The sequence below is a fragment of the Anguilla anguilla genome, chromosome 4 (assembly GCF_013347855.1).
Source record: "Anguilla anguilla isolate fAngAng1 chromosome 4, fAngAng1.pri, whole genome shotgun sequence".
In the NCBI taxonomy this organism is placed as follows: domain Eukaryota; kingdom Metazoa; phylum Chordata; class Actinopteri; order Anguilliformes; family Anguillidae; genus Anguilla; species Anguilla anguilla.
The window spans coordinates 27,788,472-27,808,870 of NC_049204.1; the positions used below are offsets into that span (position 1 = coordinate 27,788,472).

Below are 20,399 nucleotides of genomic sequence, written 5' to 3' on the forward strand. Positions count from 1 at the left end.
TGGTGGCAGCATCATGCTATGGCTACTTTCCAGCAGGAGGGACAGGACAAGCTTGCTGCCATCAAGGACAAGATGGATGGAGCCATATACAGGCAAATCTGTGAAGAGAAACATTTTTTTAATCCGCAAGAGATCTTAGTTTAGGGTGAAGACTAATGTTCCCTCTGGACAATGATCCAAAGCCTGGCAACAACTACAAAGGAATAGCTTAACAAGAAGGTCAGTATTTTTTAAATGCCCAAGTCAAAGCCCAGACTTAAAGCCCATTGAACATTTGGAGCAAATTTCCATAGAGGAATGGGCAAAAATTCCTAAACCTAAATGTGTAAAGCTTACCCAGATATCCTCGAGACGTCTCAGAGCTACAGTTGTCAAAGCTAATGACTGGGGGAGGGATATTATATTAATTAAAAAAATTTTTTTGCATCATCAATTTGTTGAATTTAGTGTGTTGGTGAAGGGGAAAATATTTAGAAAATTTAAGGAGGAACAGGACAAAATGTGAAATAGTTCAAGTGGCTTTCTCAAGGCAAAGTGTATATATGTATGATTGTGTGCGTGTGCAAGTGTGTACATACACACACACATGCACATTCATATATACACACACGACAGAAAGCTTAAAGTGACTAATTTGTCACTAAAACAATGTCAAGGAGATTGATGTATTAATACATAGGTAAGCATCCAAAATAGAGCCCATATTTCTCAATGCATACTGAAATATTTGCAACTCGGCTTTTGAAGAATACAGCAAGTTTGAGTAAAAATGAAACCGCAATAAATCAATGGTCCACATGTCTTCAGCATTGCAGTAGACTTCATTCATCTGATTAAATGATCTTTTCCTTCATTTAGTACATTGTTTTTGAAATTATATAGACCCATTAACATTAAATTTACAAAGCTTAACAAATAATGATACAATCTTGTAATTCATACATTTATATCACATTTATATCTACCATGATGGCAAACAATACCTTTTTGTGTTTGGTTTCCATTCTGAATTAAAAAAAAAAAATTAAAACAGACATTTTCATTAAATTCTAAAACTAAAATGTGCCCTAAAACACAGATATATGCAAACAAATTATTTCTCCTAGGCAAAACAATGTATTTCTGAATTTCCCACATTTGAAAAATGATTACGGTTCAGTTATATATTACAGATATTGGATATTCACATATAATAGCACACATGGAAGTATGTGTTTTTATGTCCTCCTTTTTTGTTCTCGCATTTTAAATTACCATATACCGACATCATCATTGTAGCTAAATTTATCTCATATTAAAATTGCATATTGCATTTTCATCTGCTAGCAACTGACAAAACTACACTGATTCCATAAATGCTTTGTAAGAATAAAATTACTCCTTGTTCTTCTTAAGTATACATGATGCATTAATCATCCAAAAACTACATAAAACATAGCAAGATAATGTTAGTGTAAAACACGGACAGTATAGCAACACGCTGTCTTAATTGCCACTGTTCACTCTAAGCCTTGTAAATATCACTTTAGAAAAGCATCCAAGATCCTAGCACCAACACAGACTTAAAGCTGCAGGTCTGTTGATTTGTGTTGACATACTGAACTCTTATAACTTCCAGTTCCTCATTTTCAAGACTTTCTTTGCTGGGCAGAAAACCCTGCACCAAGAGACAGAATGACACAAATGCCTGTTCATGGTTGGATGCATTTCAGACGCTGCTTGTTCATGTAAAATACTCATTAAAAAAATCTATACTTACGGGCTGGTGGAACTGACAGTTAATGCAAAGAAAAAACAATAAAAGTAACTGGGTTATCCAGGCAACACAGATTTGTTTATACAGTTTTCTAAATTATTCCAGTTGTAAGATATTACATTATATTTTTCCATTTATACTGTACCAGTCATGTACATTTCAGTAGCTTTTGAAAACATATCATTAGACAAGAGCTTGCTCTCTTACATTGAGGAGTTTTTTAATGTTGTCTCAGTGGTGCTGGTATGCATTATCTGGTCACGTATCAATTTTTTTTTGCTTTACTCAAACACACATTCTCTCTCTCTCTCCTTCCTTTCTCATCCTTTGGCCCTACATTTTCATCATACCAGCTGACCCGTAGCCCCAGTGTGATCAGAGCTTAATAATGTGGCCCCCTGTGGGCCCTGTCCATTAGGTTATATAAGCATGTGTAAAAGCACTGCTTTTGTTTTACAAAACTCTGCCAAGCTGGAATGCTTAATGACAGAACTATGATAAATATCTGACCTACCTATCATACTGTATGTGTTGTCTATTAACCAAAATCTTTAATAAAAATATAAGCCTTGCAAAAGGTTCCAGTGCTTTTTTGAATATACCAGCAATCTGTTGACCATTGTGGTATAACACACAGCCATATAATCAGCCTATCCCTGCAGCATCACAATAAAACAGAATGAATGGTCCATGCTTTGGTTTTCAGGTCTTTCATTATTACAAACAAGCAGCAGATTATTTTCGGAGGGGTATGTAGAGTCCAGCATTAGTCATGTACTAGACTTGAATCTATCTGAGAAAACCTTTATTGATGTGAAACATCAATTCTTAAATATTTCTTTAAAAATATATACACTATAAGGAATAAAATGTAATAATTTATGATGTGAGAACATCAATATTTGGGTATTGCATAAGGCTGTGCACTGCTGAAATGAAAATGAGCAACTTTGGTCTGTCTCCTGAAGACACTCCCATAAGCATTCACTCCACTGTGGATGAAAACGGATGGTTTGATGAAGTTTCTGTTCAAGCAGACACACCCAAAATCATCCTGATGCAGCCAGTGAAATGCAGCCTCTTCCCAGCTCCCCAGTCACTGCGCAGCAGAAGATCAGGGAGAGGGTGAGGTCAGAGCAGCTACTCAAAGGACAGCAGGTCTGGGTGTGGCTCCTCGTTGTCCACACTGGAGGATCGCTGCCGTGGCATGCCCGAGTCCACCGAGCCGCTGTCCTGGAGGTCGTCCTCGCCCATGCTGATGCGGATGTCGGGCTTCCCTGGGCAGGGAGTGGAGGCCATCCGGGTCTCCGGGCCTCCAAGCTTCTGCCTGGGGTCCAGGGTGTCCTTGTGGATGAGGTCAGGCACGGAGTGCAGGAGCTGAGACGGGTCCACCTCGTTCTTCTCCTCTGGCCCCTCCGGGCCCACGGCCTCCGGCCCCACTGCACCCGCAGCCGCACGGTCGAGAGGGGGGGTCGACCCGGAGCACCTCTCCGGCTCCTTCCTCGCGTCCTCTTCCTCCTCTGGGGGCCGCTGCTTGGGCTTGTCCGTCTGGACGAGGGGAGGTTTGGCGGGTGAGGACGCACAGGAGTCGGAGGCCTCTGGGGTAGCCACCACGGGGTCGGAGGAAATCATCATGTCTTGGGTGGTTTTCAGGGCACGTGGAAGGCGCTTCTTGTTGGTGGGAGGGGGAGGGTCCAGTCGAGGGAAGGAATCGAGCGTGACGTGACTGCATTCACGAAAAGAGAGGGAGAACATTTAAAGGAGGGTAATGAGGCAAATAACCTTTCCCACTGCCTTCAAATGAGGCAATTTACAAAATCTGAAAAAGGAAAAAACTATGTGACACTAGTACCGATACAAAAACACTTTAATGGTGAGGTCAAGGGAAAGCAATAGGTCTTCAAAAGTCCTCTGAGCTCTAACATTAAAATCAAAGAGATGGAAAGTTTTACACCTTTCCTATTTAATATTCTGCTTTTTTGTTGTACAACTATGCCCAGACAGGAAAACAGAGAACGTTTAGACTGCCAAGCTTTGTTTATGACAGGACATTAAATTTCACATTAACAACCATCCCAAACCATTAAAGACAGACATAAAGGGCAGGTGTGAAACGTGTCTGCAGACAAGATTGGGCAGACGTGGAGGGTCAGGAGATTCACTTGCATTCAGTGAGAAATGAGGAAGGAATGCAATTTGAATAACTGATCTGAATGTAAATCAGTGTGAATAACTGATCGGAATGTAAATCAGTGTGAACCTATTATGTGAAAGGAAATGTTTTGAAGCATTATACTTTTCTTAGAGCACTTCTGAAATATGAAATATAACACAGACATCATTAGAGCTCCCACCTTACCTACAACCCTGGCTATGACTGGCCGATAATTTTAGCCAACAATCAAAATGTATTGTATGAAGTACAGATGGTAAACAAATAGCTATGTTAACGGTCACATTTTCCCGAACCTTACTCTCACCCTCCATAATTGTTATACTTTCATTGCAACTCTGATGACCTTATATAAAACTGCCTCTGTCGCAAAAGGCAAGTCTCAGCAAAAGTGCCTGAAATTTATGACATGTTCATAATTGCTGAAAAGGCTGATACAGTGATTCATTTTCTTGACAGGAAGGAAGCTGAGTAATATGGTTACCAAGGGAGACCTGAGCTGCATAGCAAAAAAAAAACTTTCAGATTTTTTCCCATAAATCATAGGTAAATACATATATATATATATATTCACACACACACACACACACACACACACACACCTTTTGTGACTGAAAAAAAATCATGTGAACAAATGCTTTTTCTTTGTGTGGTACCCCAACAATTCCAGTCACAGCAAATCAGTCTATTAAAAATAGATCTATAGGAAGGTAGTCATGTCTTTTATCTGAAGCACATTTCTGAAGCACTGATGTTTGTAAAAACATTGTGAAAAGCTCCATGGGAAATTTTGGGAGCACAGAGTTCTTAAATTCAACACTACGTGCAGTTAGTCAGCAAGGGTGAACAACTCATCAGATGACTGACACGATGAGGCCTAAGAGGGCGGGGCAAAACCAGGGTCTGAACCACCAGGCTTTCAAAAATAAATACATTGCTGAACCATGACATGGCGCCACATTTTATCTCAGAAAAAACTACTGTCAGTTAAAAAAAAAAAAAAAATTTAAACACAGGAGAATATAACCCAGCTCATCTTGTTTTATGTTCTGCTAGTCAAACCTAGGGTTTGTCCAAAAACCAATACCGACTGGCCTTGGTTTCGGATTTCAGACATTTACGGTTATGATATTTTCAGGGAATTCAGTCAATAAGAGGAGCAACATCTGCTTTAAATTTATCAAGATACATGCGAGTCATGGGCACCAGCTGTCTGTATAGTGAAGTCTACGGTGTGGTGTTAAGTGGTTACCTGTTGGCTGTGACGCCCTGGGTGCCGCTCTCTATGCAGGTCCACACGGCCCCCACGTTCTTGTTGACCTCTGTCACTCCGATGTCCCCCAGGCTGCTGGGGTCCTTCCGCCGCAGAAGGTCGTTCACTCGGGCGCCCATGGCCTTGCCCAGGTTGAGGGCGTTTTTCAGGTGCAGACTGCTGCCGGTCTTAAGGCCACCGGCGCCAGGGCCGTCTGCGGGGCCGCTCGGACCCGAGGCGTTGCCAAACGAGCGCCGGTTCAGGGCCGGGGCCGACTTGGCCGTTTGGAGCTTGGTCTGGTACGCGGCATTGGAATTCTCAAACATGCTCTGATCAACTGCAAAGGACAGACAGAGAGGCATTAAAAAGTCTGAATATTTGGGTTACACAGAAGAAATTAGGGATATAAGGGACATTCCGCTTTGGTATAACACAAGTAGATTTGTGGAGCTTGCCCCATTGTATTTGCATGACATGAATACTAGCAACATTCACTCCCATTCATTTTTGGGACCTCACCTAAATTCATAGTTTTAAAGCACAAACTAACTACAAAGGATAACATCAATAAAAGAGAGCATCAATGTCAAAAGGTCTCTGTTTTGTCAATATCTGATGTATTTGTGACATCATATAGCCTTATAAAAGAAAATGAAGTAGCCAACCTGAAAATAGTTCCTCTATTTATAGCTAACCAAAACTTGAAAATAGATCACCAGCTCAAAAAAACAAACAAAAAAAACCAGGACCTTTTATCGATCAGTTAAGCTCCCTAGTTAAGTTCAGCTTTAAAACTATTATATACAGGCGAGGTCCTGAATGAGAGTGAATAGGGAGCTGGGCAACCGTGCTGTTAATGGTCAGCAAGGACAACTGATGTTGCTAATATTCTAGATATGCAAATATAATGGGGAAAGCTCCGCAAAATTACTTGCGTTAGTGAAAAGTGAAGTATTCCTTTAAAGGGTGTTACAGTCCGTGTTTAATACGCATATATTCAAGACAATAGAAGGACATGAGAAACAATTTAATCTACTGTCACACAGTACAGATGCAAAAGAAAGACTGCAGTTCATAAACCAAACAACAAACACACATGCAAACCAAATTTGACAAACATTACAACCTTATTATGAACACTATGTACTCATTTTTTAATGCAAATGACAATACACAGCAGCCTTAAATTAGACAATTACTGAAAAGCTCTTACCTCATGGACAAAATTATTTCTCGGAAAGCATTTAGGCAAGACATAAAAACACATTTTCTCATGAATGACAAAGTTAATGAAGCCATTTCGCTTACACAGATCCACATGAAATATAGCAGTTATTATTTGCAGAACATGAGACAATTTCAGGCAACAGGCAAAATATAAGGAGCAAAGCAGATTATTTACTTCAGTGAGGCCCGGTTCACGCCGTTTCTGTGTCAGCTTGTTTGCGCTTTGATTAGTGTACATAGGACTCCTCTGTGAATCTGCCCCTTTGAGCATTGCTACAACAAGCTTGCCGAATGCGCTTTTGCTTATGAAATCCTCAAGCTCAGCACCAGTGCACTAAATCACTTGTCTCATTCTTACATCATATTTTTCTTATGATCTTGACTAGTTTTTCCTCCATGATAAAAAAGCAGGAGAGCAGGGGAGGGTCATACGTCACTTAAATTACACCAGAAATGTGTTAGTGTATATTCACCTCTACACCAGCCACTGCATTAGTGGTATAGCTGGAAAAAAATGATTTGTAGACATATCATTGATGGGGGAGAGCTTGGGAACAGAACTGTGATGTGGGACATCAGATCCTAATAAAAGGATGCATAAGAGCTGTTCACATAATGTATAAGCAGAAACCCTAGAATACATACACCACACAGTACCAACAATCCAACAATTTTAAACATAATTGTATTAAAAACAAAAAAATATATACTCTTGTGTTCCAAATGTGCAAAATAATTAAATTTGTCATTGTAGGTTCTTCAATAAACATGGCTGGAGTAGTGAAGTGTCCAAAAATACACACATGGAAAAACTCGAACATAAGCTCTCAGATCAGTCCATAGACCGAAAGCAATTTTTTACATTTTCAAAGACAATATGAAAGCTTAGAACACAGATGTAAACAAATCAAGTTTGCTTGCCAGAGACCCGATAGGAGAACATGTTTTCACTAGCCTGTCAAAATGACAGACAGACCTTTACGACAGACATGCTTTTAGCAGCATGGACCACAACCTGCACAAAGATAGACAGGAGCAAGTTGAAAGTGATGATACGTCTAATGCTCCATAAATATTTGTCTGAATACGGCTGGGTAATTCTCAGCAAATATTTGATTCCCCAGCATAAGAAAATTGCAACGAGAAAGTGGCAGAAAGACAAGCACTGAAATGTACACAGACAGCATTCATCTGGCATTATCGACAATTCCAGTGATTACTTACCATCAAGAAATGGCCGCTGAAGTTTCTGAGCAAGGGGAAGTTGTACTGGACTGACAGTAATAATGACTGATGTGCAGGCAGTAAATCAAATAGGCACATGCCTATTAAAGGTGGGGATTCCAAGACGGATCTTCTCACTGAGAAACTTCAGTCCTCACATGGACAAAAATGGATCTCTTCTGCCTCTCTGCCTTCCCTCTCCCCCAATATCATATTTTAATTTTCAAAATTAAACCATTCATGAAAATGGTTTAATTTTGTGTGTCTGGCAAATGCTAGAAGTGATGGTGCGGTCCTCATATCAGGGACAATGTGCATGATTCGAGTGCCATTTACAGACGGGTTACGGTCTGGCAAACAAGTGCACTCATGGGGCATATCAATCATACCACCCACAATATTGTTCCTCTTGTGCCATTTTGTACTGGACAACCGCTACTACAGTATGTTGAGTTGCTCATGTTAGCACAGTAATGACTAGGGCTCTCAGGTCAGCTGATCAATGATCACACACAGGCAAGCAAGCCTGATGTTGCAGGCTTATTAAAAATAGATAAATAAATAAATAATCCTCTTTCAGACCATGTGTTCTTGTTAAAATAATTGAAAAAGTACACATTATGCTTAAATAATTTAGATAATAAAAATATAAGTAAACCTCCCATGTCTAAAAACCTAGTGCTGAAGATTTGTCTGCGTCAGAAAATTTCATTGTTATTTTAGCAGCTGGACTATCTGCATGAAGTAATTTCCTCCTTCGCCACAGGACTTCAAAGTAAACATACAAAGCATGACCTCAGAGAATACCATCAAAACAGCTGCGGAAGGGCAGCCACAAAACTCACAAGGGAGTAGCATGTCTGACATGGGGGTAATTTAAGGCCTACTACTCCCATTCAGTCCCAGTGGGTGAGAAGCCTGTGGACAGAGCTGCGCTCTCATTGGACAAATTCAGAGACATCATTTCCAGATACTTACACTGAACCAATATGACCTCATTCCTGAGTGGTGAAAGCAGCCACTGCAGACTGACTTAATGAGCTGAGTACTAATCAGCTAAACCTCTGATACATCCTCATGCATTAGTATGGATGTTTTGCATCGCTAAGGAAAACTTGATTTGGCTGTAGCTGAGAAAAAAAGTTACAGGCTGAGAAAGTGTCAACTCGAAAAGGGAAAAAGAGAAAGAATTAAGAAAAGAACAATTTATTCAGCAAAAGCAGGATTTGTGACAAGATGCAACATAAGTGCACTTACACTTCCATTGATAATTTGGACATATTTTTTCCATTACAGTAGGGCTGTTTTGCACACATCTTGGGAACAAAAGCTTACATTATCAAAATGTGTTTCAGTGCTATTAACAACCTCTAAGATGAATGGCACACATTAGCGGTTGTAGCACTTGAAGCAAGCTTACAGTAAAAATGCATAATGTCCCCTTATCCTGCGCTACTGTCTGCTTCACAAGCGCAAAGTGCCGTGCTCCAACGGCCAACTGGCATCAATTAAAACAAAACACTCGCACATTAAATCCATCACATCTTACCACACCTGAACTGCACTTGGTTCTTTAAGTGCCATTAAATCAATGTTCTTGCTTTCTTAAAATTATTATTTTTTAAAGTCTTGAATAACATCATGTTTCCTATTTCCATGTGCAATGTTTTCGTATTACGTCTGTGGAGGTGAGTTCAGTTCATACAAATGACGACACACACAATTCGGCAATTATTTCAAATTGAGCTTTGTGACAACAGTCCTTAGAAATTAATAGACGCATGCTTTCTGGTGGACTCTGACTCCTAGGTGAGATGTGGTGAGGTGAAATGACAGCATGACAGAACATATGAATTTTGTGTGGAAAAGAAAAGTGTCAGACACAGGTTTGAGGCACTCCTAATGGTGCTACCATTAGCATGCAAAGCTATGCTCGAAACAGGCATATGTGGTGTGAAGCAGCACTGAGAGACATCCTACCCATCTGCCCGAGATGTCATACTTTTGCATCATCGTAAGCTGTCACTCCGCATCAGCTACTGTACTTTACTTCGGGTCTCCTTAAAGAACCTCATCTCTGATCAGTGCAGGGACTTGGAAATCAAACTCAGTGACTGCAACTAATATTGTACTTGCCTGTTACAGTTTATTTTTTAGGCTGGCTAAATTATATGGTCTTTTAAACTATGTTGCTCCTGTTTGTCTTTCTTCAGGAAATGAAGAAGGTTGTTTAAAAAGACAATTGCTGCAATTATTTTCATTAAAGTGGTTGCACTGAAGACAGGTTTTAAAATAAACAAGCGTTTTACAATATTTCTAAAGGGGTAAAGGATAATGTCCTGTTTGAGTGGGTTTGTGGGTAACAAATTTAAATGAGAAAGGACTCAAAGTCAGCAGCTTACAAAAAGCTAATATAGACCGTAACCCAGTATTTAGTAAATGTATGTTTCTGAAAACCAGACTGACAACAAATCAGATTTCAGATGAGATTATGTTGTTTTCACAAAATAGACCTTGTGCTTTTTAGCACTTTCTGGAAATGAAAAAGCCAATTTAATAATTTTGTAACAAAGCCTGTCTTTCTCTCAGTCCGCTGCACAGGACAAATTGCAACAACTTGGCCTTTCAGGGCCTGTGTTTGCACATGCCCAGAGAACAGACAAACAAGCTGAGGACTGCAGGGGAGACCATAAATATTTCACAATGACTTGTATTTGCACATAAATCTTTAACACGGTGGAAGCTTTGGGGGGTTGAGACACTATAACATTTTGTAAAGCCCTGTCATCTCATGGTGAAACCCCAATAGTCAGGGCGTAAACCCCTTCCTGCAAGCCACCTAGCGGCCAGGAGGCTGGAGTTCTGAGATTGCTCGACACGGACACTCAGTGCTCCAGCAACCAAACTGAGTGGAAACAAGAAACTCGTAGGTCGTCCATTTAACAAACACCTCCTCCCCGCAGTCACATCTGGAACGATACCCCCTAAGAATGACACACTGGACAATAGCGTATATCGAAGAGTTCATGAAAATATTCTTTCACCACTAAAAATTGTATCCCATCATAGTAACAAGATAAAGCCAACAATAACCGAATGTATGCCAATACAGTGGTGAAAAATGTTGCTCATTGAACAGCAAAATAAACAACAGGAATTTCTTTTTGTGTAATTATACCACGTCATTACTATAAATATCTGCAACAAAACACTGAATAAATGTGCAACCTTACCATTGGTTCTACACAAAGTTGTCCCTTCGACTTTGGTCATTTTTTGTCTTGAACAATCCTTTTCAGAAATACACAAATAGAAAGTGTGGATAGACATTTACATCGGTGCAAAATCCCACCTACTTTTTATGCCATTAGAACTCTTTTCTATGGAGGACTAAAAGTGCCAAAATGAAATAAATAATTAAATAAATATGGAATTATATTTAACATATAAAAATAAATAAATAAATAGGGTCGATAATAAAATAAATATTACATTTTATTTAAAAATAATTAAATTACTTCCACTATATTTCATTTCATAATAACTTGTATTTCTGAATTGCTTGTTTCATTTCATAATGAAATTTTTCCGAATGACTTATTTCTGATTGGCGATTTTTATTTCCGAAAGCCCTTTTTCATGTCTTAATGACGCTTTTCAAAATGGTAAATTTGGAGACACTCAGGGACACTAGGGCACACTGCTTACTTTCTGCTTCATTTAGTAGTTCTGCACATCACCCTCTAAGTTGGCACACTTCTGCGCAAAGTTTATTATCCAAGACATATATAGTCTACCTGTGTTATACGTGATATTTCATTTCAAGCTAAAGGAGAACTTAATTTTTGCATTGCATTTGTAAAACTTCATTTCTGCCTAAATTATGAAAATTAACTAATATAAGTATTGTTAGTGTTGTAGTGTTAGTATTGTAAATGGTACAAGTATCTGGCTTCATTAAAGACATTTTCCAAGACCCTGTGATGCTCACATTTGGTGTTATGAAGACTTAAATAGAACATTACCTAAATACGCAAGGATTGGCCAGATTTGGCATCTGTGCAAAACGGTTAAACTAACGGAGAGGGCGCCTTATGAGAAACTGTAATATGATTAAAAACACTCTTCCCATTATTAACCCTGTACTGACAACACTCCATATCAGTGCATTCTAATGAATTATCCAGAGTAAACACACTACAAGCCTGATTAAGTGCATCTGAATGATGAAGCCTAGTGACTACAGCAGCAAGGGGGAGTCGCCAAGTCAACATCACTCTGTGTAGGTAGCACTGCTATGTGACATGCTTAATGTCAGTGGGAAAATGTCAGACAGACTAGTGATCTTCAGTACTTTATTGCAAGAAGTGAGTGTTCCTCAAAAACCAACATCATGTTTAAAATTCATAAATGAAGGGCACATTTTATATGAAAGGCAATCATATCACCTGAATTATACACAGGCCATGCTAGGCTTCCTTGTCCTTTAAAGGGCAGCTAGCAGAACTTACACAAAACTGGGTATGTATAGTGGTCACCTGGGTATGAACTCACAGAATAGACAGAGAAAGGTGGAAGATGTACCCCCCTCTGTCCCTATCAAAGCACTTTAATCAATATTTAATTCACCGTCTCAATGGCTGCCAGGGCTCCTACATCATAGCGAAGACAGAGTGAGTCACAATTAATATGTAATTTTCCTGTACATAAATCATACTTTCAAGTTTCAGGTGTCTGGCCTTGGATGGAGTACAACGCAATATCTGAACAATAGGGGGGGCTGAGCTCATTGTGTCTAGTTTAATGAGGCAGTTTTCCATACAGGGACATTTTAAATGTTTTTATGACATTTTGTAATGATATTTTTTGTCTCCATGTCATTCATCTTTGGGACAGTGTTATTTTTCCAGTGAGCATGAGTCCAAGCTTGCAGTGCAGATGATGAAACTGCATTTTTCAAAGGATCAAAAGATCAGAAGTGATATATCCTTAGTGTAATCACATGTATGTATTCACACTGCAAAGGTTCTCCTGAAATCTTCAAATACAGGCACAAAATGACAAAATCCACTCTCCTTCTAGAATTAACCCTGGACTGTGCAGCCTTAAATCAACATCACATTTGATTGGCTCAGCCATGGTTCTCATACAATTACAGTCACCTTGTGAAATGCGCCTCATTGATTCCAGATTTCTAGTGTGTCAAATGGCGGAATCGATAAACCCAGTTTCAAGTTTAGCACACGTTCCTGTGATCCTCTCCGCAAACAAGATGGTGGCAGCCACACATCAATTCAAGCTGCCACTCATTCACGGAAAAATCAGGCATTCGCGATGCAGAGGCCATGAAATAACGGCCGACAGTGTTTCACAAAGCAGCGGCTTGTTAATTAATCGTATGTCCTGACCTCAGCGTTTACATGCGACAGGTCCCACCGGATATGTGAAACTTTGAGCAGCGCTCTTTAAGAGCTGAATGCTCTCACAATTCAATCTTGAAAGTGGGAGGTGGGCCTATGCATCAGTATTCATCCTGCAAAGATGTAAACAGCCTCTCACTTATCTGGGGACTGTGGCAGCAGTGCCAAAATGGGACTCGATGTTCTTAGAAGATTTCAATTATGATTCAGCAAAAAGCTGGGAGGTGATAGCAGCTTGCCGCCATGAATTGTCCATGTGTCTTCTGTGCCTCTGCATAGTCTCAAGGAGCACTAACTTTTCCCACCGTAAAACCTCCCACTGTGCCTCTGCATATAGCCTCTGCTTTTTCATCAGTATTTGGAGGGCTAATGGTAATGCAGCATGCTATTATTTAAAAATTTATTTTCCAGAGAAAAAACATTTGATATGAAATAATAAAATTCCATTATAACTAATAGTCAAATAATCAGAGGTGGAAAGTCCAGGGGTCAGAAAGTAAAAGTCCTGCCATGAGTTACTTCTACCCATGAACTCAGCCAGCTGATTCTACTAATAAGTTATACCTCCTGGCTGAAGAATTGTGCTAATCAGCAAATCCAGGGGGTTGGAACAAAATACAGGGGAGGACTTTTACTTTCTGAACCTGGATTTTCCACCTCTGCAAATTATAAAGATTATTTTAAGCTCTGATGTGGTAACTATTATGGTACATCCTCTCTGTAAATTTAGCGCCTAATAAAACTAAAAGACTAGATTTCTCCACAGATGTTATCTGTTAAAAGTAGTTATCTTTTAAAAGTAAAAAAAACAACAACACATTAATCTTCTAATATGCAGGGGATGTAGTGCTATGAGGGTAAAGAAAATGAATTGTCTATCCGAATAAATATTTGTGGTCTCAAGAAGGAAACACACTTCATATATCATATTAACATCTTCGCATGATGGCAGCATTGAGCAAAGTCTTTTTAATTAAATGAATTATTGCATTTTTCATTCACATTTTGGCCTTTATGATGCATATTCTAACAATTAATTAGTAATGCTATCTGAAAGAATGCATTTTGGCATAATATAAATGTGCATATAATAAGTAAATAGAAACAGAAAAGAAAGCATACAATTACATTTACATTAACCAGTTAAGCTTAACATTTAGGCAGGTTTAGCTTCCATACAATTATATACATAAATAAGATTTTTTTTATGTCATACTGGTACTTCTACCCTGCTTCACTCCCAAGGACCCGTTATAACAATCCCATGCTATAATTTCCTTGAGCTCAATGGTGTCAGGTTGCATGTGCCATAGGAACTAGTTCCAACCAAAAATTAGACAAAACATTATTTTAATGAATAATACACAAATATATAACGTCTGGTAGCATAACTTTGCTGTATAAGCTGCTCTGAGTAATTTGAGCACACACAAAGCAGTGTATTGTTTTGCTTTAGATCACAGACCCCAATGCATTAACACTAGCCACTGAAAAGTCAGCAGCGTGTCAGAAAGTTCTTTAAATATATAAAGTATCCTTCATTGCACACAAAACCTGTCTGAGCCAATCAAAAAGCATACAATAAATTCTAAAGCTTAAAAAAATCACTTAAAACCTGATATTATTGAAAGATGCAAACTTCCATAAGCACTGCTTCATAGAAGTTAATTTCTGCTATGGATATACTGTATTTTTAAAAAATCAGCCGTTGAAAACTTTCAGTTCTTAAGCCGTTTGCACTATCTGACTGTGATCAGTTTGTTTCTATATTTGCATTTACTCTGCTCTCTAGTTATCACCCCCCCCCCCCCCCCCCCCCCCAATGCCTGCAGATCACATTCCTCAGCCTACAGTCCAGGCACTGCTCTCCGAGATCTATCCAGACTCCACTCTGATTGGGTGCTGGTGAAAGCGCAGCTCCTCAGGCTGCTAGGGGGTCATACTATGGCAAACAGGGGCTAAGCGGGGAAGGTCGGGTTCTGACCGGCCCATTGATTCTGCGGCAAAATCACGATGACCACCAATTAACAAGCGCTTCGAGAGGAAGATGAAAAATGCACAAGTTGACATTTTCCAAAATACACGTGTCAGGGTATCTGAGATGTTTTTGGAGGTCAGGCTCCTTCTGCCCCTCCGCACCTGGGCCATGGCCTGGGGGTGTAGGGCTGCCTGCGCGGTCTGCCCTGAAGCCCTCATTAGAGGAGTGAGCCATTGCTATGCTCCTGCTCTCCTCTTACCTCTGAGACCTGGGATCCCAGACACACTCCTGCACATTCATTAGCATGCCTCTGACTCCCTCTCCCCCGCTCGCCCAATCAAGCTGCAAATCACACAAGGCCAAAGCAAATCATTCCGCTCACGACAAAATGGTAAAGTTAGATTTGCCAGTAAATGGCGACGGTAGATGAAAGTTATAGGTTAAAGCAATGTCACCATCTGGAGATGAGAAGGTCAGACGATGAAGCGTTCTGCAGGCCATGTTTTTAGCAGCGACGAAGGGCGATTATTTTTCCTGAAGGGTGATGGGATCCTGATTAAACAGTTTCCAAAAGGTCACGATGACTTTCTTTAGGGTCTAATCAGGCAAGCACACACCAATGCCATTGCATTAGGTAGCCTACATCCTCAGAAAGATAAACAAGGAGAGAGCAATACATCTAGCCTTTCTCAACAAGTCACATGGCAGCTTTCTGCAGACAGTGCATACAGCACAACCAAGGACAAAGGAGAATCAATGTGGTCCACTTTACTGATTGACCAGTCTCTGTGCTCTTTAAATCCATTACCTCAGATGGTACTGGTGCAGCCTGACTGCCAAGCACAACTTGGTTTGGTGGATAACTGCACAAAAGCAAAATTCTTGCTGATGCTAGACAGACACATAGCATGCTATGAGCAAACATAAATGAAATCTAATTTGTTCAAAGCTGAGCACATGCTACTAGTCACAGATAAAGCGAAATTGGATGAGTTTGACTGCATGCCAAAGGTCACAAACAGAACCAGATGTGAATGAAGCTGCAGGAAGTGTGCCATAAATATGCAAATATGCGCGAGTTCTCAGCATAAAAGCACAATAATGTTAAACCGCTGCATCATAGCTTCACAGTACCATGTATAAAATGTAGTCTTTCCTTACATATACATATATAGATATAGATATTCTGCTTTAAAAAAATCATCTTTAAGTTGTTAGAGGACTGGCCTCAGAATGGATGGCAACAGGTCATTGAATGTCCTACATTTTTGCCCAGACTTTAAATAACAAGAGTGCATGTGCACTGTGCTGGGCTCCCAACTTCCCTTTACTCCTGTGATTGGCTGCTTACACCTCTCATTCTAGCACAGATGAAAGGGGTTTAAAAGACATCCGTGTCTGTACAAAGGTTCTGCCATATTGTGTGTCGTGGATGCTCTATGTGACACAATGACGCCTCCTCTTTTGGGAGCGGGAGGAGCACTACAGAGTAGTGAGGTCTGACTCTCGACAAGTGTATTCACCGGGTGCTTGGAACGGGCGCGGTCACGGTCGGCAGCGCGTGCGGAGAGGGCGCAGGCCAGAGGGACGCGCTAGACGGCGATCTCGTCGTCGAGGCAGTCGGACGGCCCGTGCCTGTTCAGTGCGTTGAGGAGGCGCAGGGCGCCGTCGTCCGGCCCCCAGCTGTCGCGGTCGTCGCTCTCGTCCGTGTTGGACTCGTACTCCGAGGCAATGCCCGACTCCCGGAATTTGAAGAACTCCAGGCTGTCGAGGAAGTCGTCGCGGGACCCCCGCGGGGGCCCCCAGCCCACCTCCCTCAGGGCGGGCCCCGGGAGGAAGCGGAAACACTCCAGCTTTACCAGGCGGTCGTCCCTACCTAGCGGGCTGTCCAGGGGCGGGGAGAGCGGCGTCCCGTCGCTCAGCTGCGGCAGCCCCGCCTCCTCCGGCCGGGGCGTGGTGGGGTCGCACAAGACCGGCGGCACGTTGGCGCGGAAGGTGATTTCCAGCAGGCTGTCCTGGGAGCCCACTGCGAGGAGAGCAGGGGCGCACAAAAACACGCAGGAAACCTCATCACAACCGCACTGCAATCACCATTCACACACAACGCACGTCAACCTGCTCAGCCTTGCAAATAAGCAGGATATCTCAAAACTGGATAAATTACTGCAATACATTTCTTACCTCTTCAAATTACAGCAATGGAAAAAGAGATGAAAAGGCTCCCGCTGATTTTATAGCTTTCTAAAGCCGTAAAACTTTCATATATTTCAGGAGGTGTAAGGACTCGCTGGGCTATTTTGACCACGAGGGAGGGAATAAGCTCGCTTTAGAAAGGCTGAGTGACAGCTGGAAAGTGAATGATGACATCACAGACTACAGGCGTGATGTGGGAGAAGAGTCTTACTGGAGTTGCGTCCGGACAGTTTGAGCTCCAGCTCCTGTATCTGTTTGACCAGGAGGGAGATGTGCTGCAGCAGGTCTTTATTCTGCAGCAGCAGCTGGTGGACTCGTGCCTGAGCCTCTAACCTCGCTGCAGCTTCCGCTGAGAGCTGGTCCTTCAGCAGGTGAACCTGCACACACACACACACATAAACACACACACACAAACACACGCACACACACACACACACATAAACACACACACACACACACACACACATAAACACACACACACATAAACACACACACACAAACACACGCACACACACACACATAAACACACACACACACACACACATATGCACACACACACACACACACACACACACACACACACACAAAGGCAAACACACGTAAACTCTTGGCACATTAATGCGCTAAACAGCTTTATATCTGCCTTTACTATTCTACCAAGGCAGCATGAACCACATTTAGGCTCCATTATTGATCTCATGGACTCATCACAATAAAAAATAACTACATACACAAGATGAGTTTAAAAAGCAACTTATTTAAGTTGTCAGAAATAATAAAGGCAATAAGAAAGGATTTTTTGGTTTAAATGCAAACAAATGCCTTCTATTAGATCGTATCACATCAAAAACGATTAAGCAATAAATCAGCTTTTGTTTACATACACCCTTGTTTAATCTGAGGTGGAAGGTTATTCAACGCAAGAGCAAAAGAGCAAAAATGTAATTTATTAGTATCTTCAGCTGAACTTTAGTTTTTCATCTGCATTAGCACCGATGAAGTCTGAACAGTATTTATGGGAGGGTGGAGGGTGAGAATGATAAGCACATTCCAAAGAGCAACTGCTTACTGTATAGTGATTTATAAATTTAAACTGAAAAGATAACCAAGCATCTAAGATGAGGCTGCATTCCAAAATGTCAAACCAGTGCAAAACCAGACAAAAATCAATATGGCTGTCAAAAACAGACACAACAGTCAAAATAAAATGAACCCCATTTTATTCCTAGAAAATGAATAGCGTACTTAGATGACCCTGGAGAGGAACAAGAGAGAGAGAGAACAAACACCACTTTTAGCTAACACCAGCTATTTCTAACAGCTCCTACCAAAAACAGGAAACTGCTTGACCTTGCAGAAATTTTAGGATTTAAGGGGAAAAAAAACAAAAGTACCTAACCATTTATGCCTACATTTTGCAACAAGCTCTGGTGTGATCAAGTCATAGGTTTACTGCCGCTGCAAAGTAAAACAGCAGCAGAATGTGACCAACCGAACGTGCTGTGAAGGAACACAAATGCCCAAATGTAATTTTGAATTAAATGTAAGATTATTTATTAATGGGATGAATATGTTGACAAATATATCCGTTATAAAGTGCTGACGGTAGCATGTAATGGGAGTAATGTAGGAGCGGTAAATGGCCTATAATAGTGATATAACACATTAATGGAACAGGCAGTAGAGATATACGCTGAGCATTCACAGGCCACACAGGCCATGGCATATCAAGCAGGAAACTGCAATATGCCATGGCTGAAACTGAAAGCAATGTCCTCCTTTTTGTTTTGTTTAGGCCTACATTACTTTGTTCCATTCCAACAATTTACTATAGTAACTAGGAACGCAGAGCATCTCTGTACCATGTCCACTCCAACCAAATTAAAAAAAAAAAAAAAATCAATTGATTAATTAATTAAATAAATGACTAATAAATAAATAAATTACTAGCTCCATGAATATGTCGGACAGATAGCAAATATTCAAAGTGCCAAACTATGTCAAATCCAAGTTTCGGAGAGACTTCGGCTTTTACAATGCTTCTTAACAGTGACTTAATTGAAAGATTTATATTTTGACATTGATTTAATTCTAGAATAAATAATTTCTACTGACAACATATGCAAATGCAAATGCAAAGTAAACTGAATTGTATCACATCTGAACTGGACTGCATTGCAAAACTGAACTGAATCAGAGCTGAATTGGCTAAAATTGTATTGTATTGTTGCATTGTTAAGTGTAATTTTCCTGCATCATTTCATAAGCCATGTACTAACATGCATACTGAATCTTCTGAGATTCATACCCTTTGTGCAGACACATCTGGAGGCTAAAACTCTGAAACAAGCAGCAGTCTCCAGGCAATCTGGACACACTGTTGGCCACTTGGAAACTACTGAAGCACCAACGCTGACTTACTGAATGTTGAGAACTGTATCTACTCAAAATACAGTCAGTTGGCTTCTGCAAAGTAGCCAGCCCGGAAAAAATGACAGCATTCAAATCATATTTCAGCATTTTTCTTTTCAATACCAAGATGAAATAAACACATTTATAGGAAACCTGATTACAATGAATGGGATTCATTTAGCTGTCAGCGAGAAGGGACTGTGAACCCGAGGTCAGCTTTCAATGATGTAGGGTTTCAGAAAGACCCCATCATGACTTTCTCCCAGAAGACGATGAACAGAACTGCTGTCATCTCTATTTCAGAACAAAACAGAGGGTTAACCTTGCTACTCTCGCTTTATAGCTCTTGACTTCCAGAATTCCGACAATTCATGGAGATGGGGAAGCTATCCTCACAGGCATTTAAAAAAGTGAATTTAAAGTATTTTCAGAGCCACCAGTTCTGTCCATTCACTATTTGAAAGATATTAAAGTAAAATAGACAGATTTGACGGCAGTATCACAAAGCTCAGTGACAAATGAAGGTGATGTGGATTGGATTTTGAGAGAGAGCATCAGTTCAGGCATTCCGCTTGACTACACTGTGCAGTAATCATGCTGCCACTCATTCACAGCTCTGGCATACAAAATAGTCTGAGGGGAGGAGGGTGGGCAGCAAACAGGGAACTGTGACTTACCCTACACTGACTGTGACTACCACAAGCCTCAGAACAGCAATGCACACACTCAGGGAAACACAAAGAGAAACAAGACATGAAAGCATT

General features: G+C 40.6%; 1 protein-coding gene across 2 annotated transcripts in view; it reads right to left on the bottom strand.

Moving 5' to 3' along the window:
* Positions 1 to 802: 802 nt before the first annotated feature.
* nos1apa (nitric oxide synthase 1 (neuronal) adaptor protein a) overlaps positions 803 to 20,399 on the bottom strand; it is a 93,913-nt gene continuing 74,316 nt past the window's right edge. Inside the window, exons 9-12 of one of the 2 annotated variants that reach the window (XM_035414918.1) lie at positions 17,435 to 17,600; positions 16,907 to 17,056; positions 5,182 to 5,518; positions 803 to 3,482 (exon numbers count right to left, since the gene is read on the bottom strand). In XM_035414918.1, coding sequence (XP_035270809.1) covers positions 2,897 to 3,482; positions 5,182 to 5,518; positions 16,907 to 17,056; positions 17,435 to 17,600 — 1,239 coding nt within the window. In that variant the 3' untranslated portion in view covers positions 803 to 2,896. Of the gene's footprint in view, positions 3,483 to 5,181; positions 5,519 to 14,864; positions 17,057 to 17,434; positions 17,601 to 20,399 lie in introns of those variants that run through there. The other variant, XM_035414919.1, reaches the window with a different exon arrangement.